The 14882-nt window shown below is 43.2% G+C and overlaps 1 protein-coding gene across 4 annotated transcripts; it reads left to right on the forward strand.

Moving 5' to 3' along the window:
* The first annotated feature begins 1743 nt into the window (after positions 1–1743).
* Positions 1744–13941, forward strand: LOC149346686 (uncharacterized). Of its 4 annotated transcripts, none has more exons than XM_089586618.1 (4): positions 1744–3749; positions 6238–6624; positions 7303–7356; positions 13030–13941. In XM_089586618.1, exons 2-4 carry the CDS (start codon positions 6621–6623, stop codon positions 13554–13556), a joined length of 585 nt encoding a protein of 194 aa, XP_089442744.1. In that variant the 5' UTR covers positions 1744–3749; positions 6238–6620; the 3' UTR covers positions 13557–13941. The 4 variants fall into 4 exon arrangements, with proteins under 4 accessions (XP_089442744.1, XP_089442746.1, XP_089442743.1 ...); XM_089586620.1 differs by having other exon boundaries at positions 6238–6286; XM_089586617.1 differs by lacking the exon at positions 6238–6624.
* The last annotated feature ends 941 nt before the right edge of the window (positions 13942–14882 follow it).

The following is a 14882-nucleotide window of genomic DNA, read 5'->3' on the forward strand; positions in this document are numbered from 1 at the left end:
CTTTGATGTTACAGATATCTGTCGTGATTTCTTTAGATATTAGTATCATCAGCCTGACTACGCCCACTGCAGGGCGAAGGCCTCTCCCATGTCTCTCCCCAATCAACCCTGTCCTTCGCCAGCCAGTTCAATATTCCCATATTGAACTATTTTGCAATCTCCTTTGGGTTCGATATAGCCGGGTTTGACTATACTTGACTTTGCATGCTGCGCTGTTGTATTTTCCACTCTTTGTGAATGTCTCAACTCGCTTGGAACATTGTGGTTCTGTAGCCATGCTACTCTGCAGTCCAGTTGTTTCACTCCTTATTTTGCAGATTTTCATTTCTTTCTTTTCTTGCTCTGTACTTGCACTTGCAATTGGGATGAAAGCAGCTCTGGAAAAGCAGCTGCAATAGTTTTTTACCCGCAGTATTCTCAGATGTTCAGGAATTAATTCTGACTAAAGGCTGCTTAGTGGCATTTAATTGTGTTTTTTGGCAAGGCTGTGGATATTAGTTACACTGGTTGGTCATAAATGAGTGGTCTTTTTGTTTTGACCATGTTCATGTATCTTTGAAGGCTCTTGCAAATGTCAGTTATCGCATATTGATTGCTATTCTAAGCTGCAGTGTCAACTCTGAGCCTATTGCTGTAGAGCTGCTTGTTTTTTCATGCAGTTATTACCCAAGGTAGCTCTAAAATTACTCCTAACACAATTTAGTGCACAGGGTCAAATGCCGTGCTAATATTCCTTTCGCAGACTTTTTGCGCAGACTTGGAAATGAACATCCGGTCTATGTTTTGTGGACCAGTGCAGTTCGGCTTGCTAGGAAGTTCGTCTTCCTGCATTTTTCTCCTGCAGCTGTTGTCTTGAAACATGTTTTTCCTTGCTCACTGAGAGAGCTTCACCAGACAGCAGTACAGTCACTGATAGTGTACTCTGTCGCAGGTCATAGCTCACTGCCACTTATTTGTATTTAAAACAGCTGTCTTTGGCTTGGCATTCGTAGGGCTTTTTTCATGATGCCGGTGATAGTGAGAGGACAGAATCTCTGGCTTTCAAGTCGCTAACAGTGTCTGGGCATTCTTCTCTTCAGTCGGGGGTTATTTGCAAGCTTAAATGTCATCCCAAAATGTTTGAGAAATTTGATATTGAACTGTTTTATAGAGCTGAGTGCTCTTTTGGCTATCCTGTAAGACCACCTTGAGCGTTCACTAGCTTGTGGCCACTGCATTGCGTGAACCGAGACGCACGCTTTTGTGCATTTTATTTAAACTAGTCGCAAATATTTCTCATATGCAGGCTTGGTTCCCATTTATGGTGAGCAAGGTCGGGGCGGGAAAAACCACCCTCTGAGTGGCCGTGTGGGTATCGACGAAGGACAAGACCAGGGCGAAGACGCAGGCAGGCAGCACGTGTGCAGCCTCTGCAACCGCGGCTTCGTGTACAGAAGCAAGCTGGAGAGACATCTTCGCAAACACACTGGCGAGCGCCCGTACTGTTGCGAGTACTGTGGCAGCAGATTCTTACAAAAGAGCCACCTGGTGGAACACGTGCGGACCCACACGGGCGGAAAGCCGTTTCAGTGCCACCTGTGCCCCTTGGCTTTTTCACAGAGTGGAACTCTCGTGAGGCATGTGCAAATGCACCGAGGTGAAAAACCTTTGCAGTGCGACCTTTGCCCAAGGTCATTTGTCAACAGTACCGATTTAAGAAAGCACAAAGCGTCTAAACACAAAATGGAAACAGCACTTGCATGAAGTTGAGGCACCCTTGGGCTAAGTGCGTTGCTAACTATCCTTTCTATAACTACTAGCTACCAACCTGCTAGCTAGCCTGTGTCGGTGTTTTTTGTAATGTATTTGCTCATTGATCATGTGAGTCAGTTAAATGGCCTAACCGTGTATTGAATTTGCACATTCCGCATAGTTTATGAATTCACAAATTAATATCAATGCAGGTCTTTCTCTTTGTTTGCATGGCACGAGAAAAACTGCTGCTGTAAAGTTATTTTACTGCTTACGGGGAGAGATGCGTGAAAAAACGGCAACTTTTGCCTAAAAATTGCATTTATTTGTTTTTGCTTGTTTTATTATCTGTAACCTTTCCTCCTTCATGTCCACCAACCCCAGCCTCAAGTATAGCCGAGAAGTGATAAAAAAAATTGGCTGTGGCTAAGCTAAGGTTAAGCCTGGATATCTCGAAGTGAAAAGCTCTCGCTGCTTTTCAGCCAACTCCCAAGCTGCCACTCCTGGATCGGTGTTTCTGCGTCGTCCGACTGTTGCTTCTTGTTTTCCTTCCGTGGCGAGTGTCTGTGCCTGTTCTATGGGGCAAGCGCGCCTTATATACCCCTCCTTTCAAATGCGCACTGCGCACTGCGCACGGCCGAGGCGAAAAGTCAAACGGTGGTGAGGAGGAGAAGCGGCGGCGGCCACCACGCCGTGCGTGATGTCGCTTGGTTTCGTGCATGCGCAGAAGTGGCAAATCTGGCCTCTGGCTCACGCGAAGCGCAGTGTTGACTAGCCTAGTGAAGCTTTTCGCTTCAAAATCTGTGGCGTGAGTACGTGAGGTGACGGACCAGCGGGCAGAACTGAGCTGCTTTTATGATGGCTACAGGCTTTAAACACGGCGTCTACCACTTTTGTGGCATTGCAGACAGGTAGAAAGAGCTTTTTTGCGTTTTGCGAGTCCTCCAGCAGTTTTCAAAAAAGAAATTAGAGGCAAGTTTTTGTGTCCCTAAAAGCTGCATCTCCATTGGCTTAAAGCTGCTGTGCCACGTATTGTCAGATAAACCTTGCTGGCAGCTTGAGCTTTGTACGACTTACAACAAGACGGCCATTAAGCATTCCATACCCGATCACAGTGTCGAAAATGGCCCGAGTCGGCAGATGCACGCCAAGCGAGTGCCAGTTGCATCGTCGTCTGCTCACAACGCAAACATGCTGAATGCAGACGTTGATGCATGCAGCGTTTTTCAGGACATTATCAACGTTGTCAACGTGTCAAGAAAGGAACCCACATACGCTGCAGGTGAATTCTAAGGAAACGTGCTACTTTGCAGCTCTTTAAGTTGCATTTTTCCAAAGTTTGTGTAAGAAAAGCGATGTTTGTTGAAATTGTAAAACTCTGTTTCTCATTTTCAAGAGCAACCTCACTGCTTGTGCAGGACATTACTTCATCTGTCAATGTTGCGTCACTATGAAATTCTGTACGGACGTTCTTTAGTATTTGCAAAATGCAGCTATGCTATTTTGTATTGCTATTTGTTGTTGTGAATTAGATTTAAATTTGCAAAAACGTTGTAGCTCCACCAATAAAAAGCAATTTAAAGAGAAATATTTTTTAAATCTTCGAAAATTTACACATAGAATACTTTATTCTCATTGTGTAGAGTGCATCACAATGAAGGAAATGGCATATTGTGTACTGCTTTGTGATATTCATACTGACGTCAGGTAGGTGTGCAAAAACACCCTTATATTTCAAATGCATGACTTGCAAAAATTCAGCCACCCTAGATAGGCAGGAATGAACACTAAATTTGAAAACAGCTCCTAAAAGTTGACAGAATGAGAAATTTTTGGCCACCTAGCTGTAATATTTAAAAAAATGTTGAATTCTGGAGCGTGTCTCCTTAAGCAATACGAGTGCTGTTAGGTGAAATGCTGACGTGTGTCTCTGTGTGGCTGCCAAGTGAAGCCAACGGTGCCTGCAGTGAGCTGAGCAGAACTGCCCCTCTGGGAGATGAGAGGGAAAATCTGCATTGGTGAGTCTGAGAGGGAAAGCAGTGCGAAAAGCGAGTGAATTACGTCACCATATGCATGTTATTGGTTGATCAAACATGGCGTGCCAAGCAAGGCGAAATGTGGATAATGCAACAAATCTAAAAGCATGAAAAAAAAAAATCGTGAGCCTTAAAGCCAGCTACAGTAAAGTGAAGTTTAAATGCAGAAATGTTAAGCATAAAACCATTAGCGAGCCACAAATGCTAGCCAGAGTCAAGCGAAATTAATTGGCGAAGTTTCAGGCAATGAGGTTTGGCAAAAGGGAAAAGCATCAAATGTTAAAGCATCATTCATCACACCATGTCAGCATTTGTTAATTTTTTGTGCTCTGTTCTGCTAGTCAGTGGAAGGCACCAGTGAGGACAAAAGTCCAGTCTTGAAATGATATGACAAGCTTTTGTTTGCTGCCCTTAAGAGTTGTTGCTTGGTTTAAATAAAAAAAAAAGGCTCGAAAAATCTTCACTGCCCCAGTCTCACCATTACATTTTTTTTTTTTAATCATGACTTCTCTGCTCCATGTTCACAGCATATTTCTTTGTTTTGAATTTGCTCATCAGTATCTCTCTCACTGTTTTTTAGCTGATGCAATATCTCGTATTATTGCAAGAACAGCTGTTATCAATTGTGAGTTCTTTGCCAAGTGAGTTGCCTAGAAAAACTGGGGATTGAAGTTGAGAAACCTCCTATTCCGAAGCGCCAGTGTCCTCTTACGATCAAGTGGCTCTTGTCTGTGATTGGTTCCCATAGCAACTTGCTTGTGGCCACAGAGCGATGGGAGCTATAATACTGGGTTGTGTGTCACGGGGCAAAAACTGGTTTGGGTGCCAGCTGTGGCCTATGGCCTTCTGACAGAAGTTGAACCAGTCGACACTATCTGGTGCAAAGGTTAGAAAAGCCATTTCGATCTCACTTTTACTACGAGATGTGCAAATTGAAATAGCATTTTAAATGCTATGCCAGTGTTCCATGCCTGTTAGCAGCATTAGCTATAACAAGCATTGCCAGCTAACATGAGGCAGTGGTTATGGTAGCCAGTGTCCTCCAATGCCTTTAATCTCCTTGTCCAAGAATTGCATTCGCTTGCCTCTAATGTGCAGTAGCACAGCTGCTTTTTATATTTTTTTCTAATCGCAAGAAGCACAAGCTGCCTAACCTCCAATGCCTGCACGGCTAAAATGAAAATTGTGCCACATGAATATGGCATCACTTCCCAATGAAACATTGTTGCCTTCACCAACAGAAATGGCACTTTGAGGTTCTGCATGTATTACAGGGACAGATTCTTGGCCTTCTAACGATAAGATTGTTTGGGGGAAAGAAAAGAGGGCCAAGCGAAAAGTTGGGCAAGTTGGGTAACGTTCGTGATGTAAAAATAGCGCACAGGGAACACAAGGGACAGAAAGTAAACGACGCAGACAAGCGCTAACTCGCAACTGAGGTTTATTGCTGACGCGCGCAATATAAGGTAGTCAATTTAAACTGTTGTTTTTGTTTTATGTTTGTTTAAAGTGACTACCTTATATTGCGCGCGTCAGCAATAAACCTCAGTTGTGAGTTAGCGCTTGTCTGCGTCGTTTACTTTCCGTCCCTTGTGTTCCCTGTGCGCTATTTTTACATCATGAAAAGAGGGCCTTACTGGCCTAGCAGTGATTTCAACCTGTGCACGTGGGCTTTTCACTGTGTAGGCCAAGGCCAATGTTCTTGCAATGTTCAAGCAGTGTTCTTGCAATTTTCTTTTCATTTTGCTGGTTATCATCATTAGTGGAAGGTACATACAAAAATGGGCTTCCTCAAAGCAGTATGACATTGCTTTATTTATTGGCTACAAGATGTGAGTCTTCAATTGTAAAAAAAAAAAAGCTTAAATATAATGCTGCGAGTTAGCCTTGTACCAGCCATCTTCTCTGCTCACTCTTTTGCATTTAACTTGCTTATTCCTGTGTTGCCCTCCATGTTTCCTGAATTGTCAGTCTCTTTGCCTAGATGCCCTGTTTAGCTTGCATGGTTTTTGTGCACCATCAGCCTTTTGATGACGCTTGAACTACATCACACCATTACTGAAGAAAGACTATGTTTGTATCATGGCATTTCTGTATGACCTTGCCTTACGCTGTAGTGACTGGTGGGCTCAGTTTTGAAGGCAAAGAGTGTCAATTGCTGTGTCTGGACAACTATACTTGCCTAAAAAAAATTGATATGCTAGCAGGAACTCCAGCTCTGAGAGAGTAAGAAAGTTATCAGTGCAGCGCGAATTATCTCTCTCCTGGTGCATTACATTTGACAGCTCATTCTTCTTAAGTCTGCGGTAGAAAATGTGCTCCACGTTCTTCCAGTTCATGATGTTGGATGTATGTCAAGTGTGTCCACAGTTTATGACTTGCATAACTGTTGCGCCTTTGCATGTTTAGAATAGGGGGCCTATCTCTAGGAGGAATTGTCTGATTTGGCTACCACGGCCTTTCATTATAGGTCATGAAGCAAGTGCCAAGAAATGATGAAGGGAACGACAGCTAGTGAAGTAAGGCAACCCAGTTGCACTGAGTCACATGGCACATGTGAACTGATTAGGGAGAGGATGTCGGAAGGATGTTGTTTGGGAGAGGATGTTAGCAGGATGGAAATAGAGGAGGAGAGTGCTATTTCCAACATACCACTGAGTATTTGCAAAGAAGTGATTCACGTCTGTTACTAGACATTTTTCTATTTCAGTGGCAGCTCCCATATACAAAAGCCCATTGTTATATTGAAGGCCATTTCACTTTGTCCTTCAAATCCACACGGGGATGCCAAATTATGTCGTTGAATACATGAAGCACTTATGGAACTGCTGAATTTATGGACGATTATGGTAGATGTGTAAGTAAGTCGTTATAGATATCTTGCAGCATTTTCACACAAGACTCTTCGACACCCTGATTCCGCAATGTCTGCATGACTGCTGAGGTTTCCACTGCGTCAAATGCTTTCTCGTAATCAGTGAAGACTATATAGAGGAGTTGATTATATTCTGCACATTTCTCTATCACCTGACTGATAGCGTAAATATGGTCCATTGTTGAATAACCTTTACGAAAGTCTGCCTGGTCATGTAATTGATTTAAGTGTAAGGGTGTCCTGATTCTATTAGTGATTGCCTTAGTAAATAACTTGTAGGCAACAGACAATAAGCTGACCGCATTCCAATCATGCAGGTAGTTAATTGAAAACTTCAAAATTAGCGTTTGAGCTGCATTCATGAACCAGTGTGATTTGTCTTGCAATAAAGTTAATCATGCTGTGAAAGTTTTCTTGTTTTCTGCTGGATAATGAACACAGTGGCTTAATTGGACAGGAATTCAGTAAATGCCAGTGCGCTATGTTGCAAGTCATAACTGCAAATTGCACATTCTTAAAAGGCTGTCATTACCTTAATCGCTGCGGTATAAGGTTGCTTTCCACAATCACTAGCCCATGGAAGGAGCGTCTAGTGAGCTGTGATGCATTGGCTGCCATGTTTTATTTTTAAACATAAACCTTCGGCTTTTCCAAATGCAGATTTGGTGTCCGCAGATACCAAGCCTGGCATGCTTCCTGGACAAGATTCACACGGTAGGATTCACCCCTTGCACTGTGTAACAACTGTTACACTAACAAGGGAAATCACAAAGAAGAACATGTTGTCAAGCAGCCACACCAATGCAGTCACTGCCGCAAGGGCTTGGCTAAGAGATGTCATCTGGTCGAACACCTCTGTATGCACATGGGCGAACGTCCGTACTAGTGCAGCCACTGCAGCAGCAGTTTTGCACAGAAGGGCAATCTGGTTGCCCACCTTCGCACACATGCAGGTGACCATTTGTACCACTGCAACTGCAACAGCAGCTTATTCAACAGTGTCACCTGCACGCACACGGGCGAGAAGCCGTACCAGTGCCAACTGAGCCTTATGGTTTTCGCACACAGTACGTCCCTTGTAAGGCACGGGCGGTCCCACAAGGACGAAAAACCACATCAATGTCAGTTCTCTCCAAAGATGCTCAGGGAGAGCCGCAATTTAAGACGTAATGAACAGGCACAACATGCTACAAATAGCTCTCTTGCATGAAGCTGTCATTCAGCATTTGCCATGACAAGCGTTCCTAGCTAACCTGTGTCATCAGTGACACTTTCGAGGTTGCCTCTCGAACTTTTATAGTGAAAGCCCTACTGCTCGAGGTGCAACTCAGAGTTTCACCTGGCTTTGCGTGTTTCCAAGCCCAACCAAGGTCAAACCGAGCACACCCCCCCCAGACTATGTATGACTATGTGTCTTGCTGTGCATACCCATGATATGCCTGTATGGTATGGTCATAGCTAATGACCAGCAAGCACGTGACCAATGACCAGTGGTTGCTTGACTTTTGACCTTGACCTCTAGAGCTGAGATTCGCATCGCCTGATGTGACGTCATGCGATGACGTAGCAATGACATCACACCATGCTTTCACTCATCTACTAGGTTCAGCCGGGTTGAACCTCATCCAATTTTTTCAGGAAAAACTGCTTGTTCAAAAAGCAGTTTTGCTGGCTGCTTGTTAGGTGTTCTCACTCCAATAGAACCGTGAGCCTATCAAGCTCCTCAACATGTGTGAATGTGATTGAAGTCGTGGCATGTTTAAATGGGATCACATGCCACTGAAAAAAAAAAAAAAGCTTTCAATATGAACAGAGATTTGCTTTTTGTGAATGCCTTACTGGTACAAGCTATCAGCCTTCTACTAACAAGAGTGTTGGGGTAACAAAAGTGAATCTAACTGTTCTTGAAATTGATGCGCTCTGACTTTCACAACAGTTTATCAAATAACATATTTACATCGCAACAGCTCAATCTCCTTAGTACTGGAAAATGAGCCTGCTGCTGTAAATTTTTTTTTTATTACTCCAGCAGCACTAGCGAAAAGTATGAGAAGGGAAAGCAAGGAGTCTCATCCAAAAGCAATACGTGTGTTGAGGAAGGCGTGCCTTTAAAAAGTGCATTGACCCATTTTTGTCCACAATTTTTTGTGAACCGTTGTTTATCTAGGATGAATGTGATAAAAGGGTGGGGCCTGGGTGTATCGAAGGTGTTGCACACACGGTGCTAGTAAAGGCATACCTGCTGCTGAACACTGTTGGTTTGATTGAGAAGAAACGTTAATACTGTAGGCTTCGCTCCTTGTGCACTTTTGTTTAGTGTGTTTGCACGTGTGTGTAAGTGGGCGTTGTTGTTCTTGTGTACGTTACTTTTAGACGTGTAATTTGTGACGTTTCTGCCCCATACGTGAAGAGTTCTCTGGCAGCCTTCAAGGGGAATGACTTCTTCGTTACACCCATTATTTTGTTCAAAATCATTTTGTTATAGCGAGGTTTTACTCTATGCATGAAGGCTGTTGTAGAGATTTTTTCTTTTTCTTTTTTTTTACTGGAATGTGCTTCGTGCGAGGTGAAAGGCCATTTCAGGTGCTATCAGAAAAGGGAGCTTTGTTTTAAAATTTTATGAAACAGCCGCCCAAGTGAGAGCAGATTTTGGTAACCAAGTCCAATTTCCAATATTACTGACTCCTTATTTTGGCCCTGAATTTATCCTCGTGAAATATAGCTTCCTCAGATTCTGATGTATTAACATACATGCACATCTTCAGTTATGAAGAAAATGATCTGAAGAGCTCAGCTGGGAAGCTATTCGGGAAATTAATGTATTCTCCTCTCTGACTTGTCTTCTTCGTACGAACTTTTTAAGGTGAAAGCATTACTGACCTGTTACGAGAGAAGCTGGTGTCGTATGTTAGTGTGTTAGTGTACTAGCAGATGGTACAGCAAATCCCAGTGATGAGAAGAGAAATAGGGTGACATCATCAAGCGGCCATAAGACGTAGATACCAAGCCGAGCACCGCCATTTCAGATCATCCTATACATGTTTTTCATTTTATATATACCCTCTACTGGCTGACCACAATGTGACACCAGTTTTCCCCGACTACATTCGTACCAAAACTCTGAACAGTTGTTTGTCGTACACCATTCTGGGTGGTGTCATACGATTACTCGTTGCATAATGCTTACATGTGCTAGTCAAATTGGAGGCTAGCCTGCGACGGATTCGAACTGATGACATATGCAACTTCAATTGTAGGCCTCCCCAGACTCTCTACCTCTTCCCTGAAGGCGCAATTGAGGTGTTCACTGAGATGCGAGACAGTTACTGTGCGATTCCGTTTCCTCAAAAACCAATTTCATATCAAAATTGTAACACAACCGATTTTCATACCCCATTGCGGGCGATGTCATGCAATTTCTCTTTGCATATAGTATACATCTCACAGACAGTTAGGAGTCTATTCGAACCAAGTGTCTAAGTGTTTCACTTGGGCTTTGCGCTTGTGGGATCAGTGTCCGGAAGTGTGTCTTCATTTCATTTCTCAGTGCACAACCTGTGCCAAGGTCAAGTGCTCACAACGACACACTAATGCTTTTACCTTCACAGCACGTAAGCAGCCTTAGGTGCCTTTTGGATTTTTTATGGCTGCTCCATACCCTCTCGAGTGCCACTCAATATTGTGATTAAAAATGAGAATTTTTCTGCCTAAATATATATCCAGGCCTAAAGAAAGCCATTTCGCAAGATTTTTGAAGCAAAACACCAACCAATAAATATTTTGCACGTCCATAAAATATACACGTTAATTAATGCATCAGAATCTGAGGAAGGTATATTTCTGTAGATCTAAATTCGGTTTCAATTTATGGGGTTTAACGTCCCTAAGTGACTCGGACTGTGAGAGACACTATACTGAAGGGCGCTGCAAATGATTTAAACCACCTGGGGTTCTTTAACGTGCACTCACATCGCACAGTACAAATCTGAATTCACAGTCCAGATATGGTGGCAGAAATCTTGAAAATTGAGCTTTGGTTAGCCTTGCTAAACTTTGATGTTGGCCGGGTGGCTGTTTCATGTAATTTTGAAATGCAGCTCAATTTGCCTGAAATGGCTTTTGACCTCTTAATGCTAAGCAAATGGTAGTTAAACAACAACAAAAAAAACTCTCTAACAGAGCTAGTTTCCTGTCACTGAGGCATCATGAAAAAATGCATGCAGTGGAATGATTAGCTGTTCTGTTCCTGTGCCTCTGGTGCATCGTTTGATCCTGCTTGTACTATAGTGCCTGTTGTTCTTGCATTTTACCTAACTTTGGCTTTCATTCTTGTTCTGTCGATGCACGTTTGTTTTTTTTTGCTTGCTACCGTAATTATTATTTTTTTTACCTTATACTTAATGTCCTGAAACTCTCCAGTGGAAGCACCTGTGGAAAAGCAGTAGCAATATAGCATTTCTCGCAGTGCTTTCAGGGATGAATTTAAACATACGGATAGTTTCAAATGCTACGCACTGAAGCTAGCTGTTTATGTGCACACATTGGTCTGTTTGCTGATAGGAACGATATGACGTAACAGGGTAGAAAATTGAGCAAGTTGGTACACGTTTATTGTGGAAAATTCAAGCGCTAGCAAATAAAGACACAAAGTGAGGGGACAGGGCACCTGCTACAAAAGCGCAAGAACGGGTGTTCTCTGCTATTCTCAAAAACAGGTGTTCTGTTTCATAAACGGGATGAAGTGACGCAAGGAAAGTGGTAGCTTTTCACGTAGCGAAAACCTGAGATCTGAGATCCTTGTGTTACTGCTCTGTTGATTAGCCTATCTACAAGGGAGGTAAAATTTTTAGAGGAGTGGTTGAGACTTGCATGTTAATGTTTTCCCACCTAAAGTTTGGCTCGTGGCATGTGATTGCTATTTGTTGTTGTTTTTCGTGTATATATTGAAGTCTCTGAGTAGAAAATCTCTTGTTGCGAGTAAGCGCTGTGTCTCTTTGTATCATCGTTTGCTTGCTCTTGAATTTTCTACAACGATACTGTGTTGTCTGGTTCTTTGTGGTTTTGTGGAAATTGCTGATGTTTACCTTTGCTCATGTGCACCACATTACTGATGTTGCTTGAACAGTATGTGTTGTGATGTGCATCTAGGTTCCTCACTGACGTATTTTGTGGTTTTCACTTTCTGATAACAGCAGTCCATATTCTGTTCTGTGAAGCATTGGAGTGCTCTCTTTGTTTCTTTTTCTTTTCTTCTCTTGGTGTTCAGTGGCCTTGTGTATTTGTGGTGTATTTATTGCAATCAAGCATGGCAGCATCAGCTGTGAGCAAACTTTATCATTGGGGACTGTTGTTTTAAGTTTGAAAAAAATAACACATCTGTTTGAAGAAAATAACACATCAAGGTAATCGTGGAGCTGCTTGCTTTTGTTGGCATGATCCAGTGTAGCTGAAGCCTGCCTTAACTCTAAGCCTTATCAAATTGTAGCTGAGAGAATTCAGCGCCCAGGAGCAAATGTCATGCTCTTGGGCATTCAATGTTGAATATATTGAATGGCTTAGTTGATTGCTAGTCGTTCAGATATGCGCGCGAACTTGATAAATAAATGTTTGGGCTGTATTCATGAACTACAGTGATTTTGATTGTTGGGCTGGATAATGAACACAGTAGCTTCGTTGGATAGGATTGCAGTTAATGCTGTTGTCCTGTGTTGCAGGTCTTAACTCAGCGGCAATTTTGTGTTCTTAAAAAGCTGTCTTTGCCTTGGTTTATTATTAAGCTCCTTGTCATGATGCCAGTGATAGTTCAAGCACATTGCTCTAACCATATGTAGCTTTGAACTTGGCTAGAACATCTTGCTACTTTTCTCTGTAGTTGTAAGTTATTTGCTATAGTAGGATACAACTTAAAAAAAAACAGCAGTTGCTAACACTGGGCCGCGGTCCGTGGCATCCTGTATTACTCCACTGGCCAATGGCAACAGAAAACGAAATCAGCTTTTTAACGTTTTACTTCATCAAACAATCCACATATCAAAATTCTAGAGCTCATAATTTTTTTCGTGTGATGTTATTTAGGGAAGAAGAAACCTTTAAGCAGCGGACTACTTTTTTGTCGTGGAGGAATTCTGTGTGCGAAGGCTGAATGTGGGCGGCGCTTCACTGCAGACTTAAGTTGTATCCGACTATAGCTGAAATGTCACCCTCAACACTGTGCAGACTTTGAGTAGAAAACATTTTGTTTTGAAGCCAAGTTCTCTTTGGGTTTAACCTGCTGAATTTGACTTCATGCATGCTGACACTAGCTCTAGTTGATGGCAGGAGTGTATAGTGATCTGTGTCGCTTGGCTTTCCCGCATTTACTCAAAATACGCTGGCTTTTAAACGCAGGCTTTGCGACACTTCCTGGACAAAACTTCCCCATGCACCAGTTCAGGACCACTGCCGATACTAGCGAAAAAAACCTTGAAGATCGTGCACACATGGGCAAACCACTCCAATGCAGCCACTGCAGCAGAGCCTTCGCAAAAAAGAGCCACCTGGTGGCACATGTCTACACTCACACGGGCGAGCGTCCGTACAAGTGCAGCTACTGCAGCAGCGGCTTTGCCCAACGCTGCCACCTACAGGTGCATCTCCGTACCCACACGGGCGACCGTCCCTACCGCTGCGACTACTGCAGCAGTGGCTTCGTGACAAAAGGCAATCTTGTGGCACACATTCGCACCCACACAGGACTGAAGCCATTCCCGTGCCAGCTGTGCCCCATGGCGTTTGCACAGAAAGCAGCCCTCGCAAGGCACGTGCAAGCACACAGGGGCGAAAAGCCGTACCAGTGTCAATTCTGCCAAAAGGCCTTCAGCGACAAGGACACTTTAAAACACCATGAAAAGAAGAAACACGCTGAGAATAGCTGAGTTGCACGAAGCTTTGGTGCAACACATGCCACTAAAAGTGTTCCCGGTCAACCTCTGTCGTTGGTCACCTAAAAGAAGAGGTGCCCTTGCAGTGGTAAACTCCTCATCCGAGAAGGATGATTTTGTCCAGGAAGGTATAAATAAAAGGCCTTCAAGGTGTTCTGGTACATTGTCGCTCGTACAAGCCTTTACTGCACAAAAGCCTTAGCCTACTGGGCTCCTACATGAGCAAACAGAATGGCTCCACCTGTCACTGAGAACAAGGTTTTCAGCAAGAAGACTCATTTGCATATTTAGTGTAAATTACTCGGGCATAGCAGGGAACAGCAGAAAGTTATGTGGCTGGATGAGATTAAGAAGTCTGCGGGGATAAGGTGGCCGCAGCTGGCACAGGACAGTGTCGATTGGAGAGAGATCGGAGAGGCCTTTGGCCTGCAGTGGGAATAGTCAGGCTTCCGTTAATGATGATGATGAGTGGTACATGCTATCAGCCGTCTACTAACAAGAGCGTTGGGGTAACAAAAGGGGACATAACTTGAAATTGATGCACTGCGAGCTTTTTGCACTAGGTAGTTTATGAAATGAAATGTTTACATGACAATATCTCTATCTTCTTATTCCTGAAAAGTGATGCTGCTCCTGTAATTTTTCTTGTTTCCATTTGAGCAGCATTAGTGAAAATTATGAGAAGGGAAACCGAGAAGTGTCGTCTCAAGGCGATATAACATGTTTTGAGGAAGACCCGCTTCTGCAGTGATGCATTATTTGTTCGCAAAATTTCTGCATGTGCCTTTGTCTGGAACCAATGTAAAGGATGGGGCCTATGTGCACCAAAGGTTTTGCATAGTACCATTAAAGGCATATGTGTTGCAGAGCACTGTATTGGTTTGAATGAAAATTGACAACAATACTATTAGTTGCATTTAGTACTTGTTTTTTTGCAAGTGTTTGTAAGCAGCTGCTGTTGTGGCTGTGTACTTTATTTTTAAATGGTGTGTAATTTAATTCTTTCAGTCACGCATTTTGTTGTACTGTCGGGAAAAATGTGACAATTCGTGTGTGTATATATACATGGGCGTCCGGAAGGGGGGGCAAGGGGGGGCGGTTGCCCCCCCTTGGAATTACGGATATTATTTATGCCCTACCAGAAAACAACTACAAACCTACCGCCTCGCTCATCCCCAGACATCGGGTGCACCCCCCTGGAAAAAGTTCTGCGGACGCCCTTGTATATATATAACCCTCCATAGTTCACAAAAACGGCATAAATGTCTCAAAAACTTAAGTAACTCATGGCTGCTACACACTTCCACGCTTGCTGAATTG

This window comes from Amblyomma mixtum, chromosome 4, assembly GCF_055824585.1.
Source record: "Amblyomma mixtum isolate Tamu chromosome 4, ASM5582458v1, whole genome shotgun sequence".
Lineage (NCBI taxonomy): Eukaryota > Metazoa > Arthropoda > Arachnida > Ixodida > Ixodidae > Amblyomma > Amblyomma mixtum.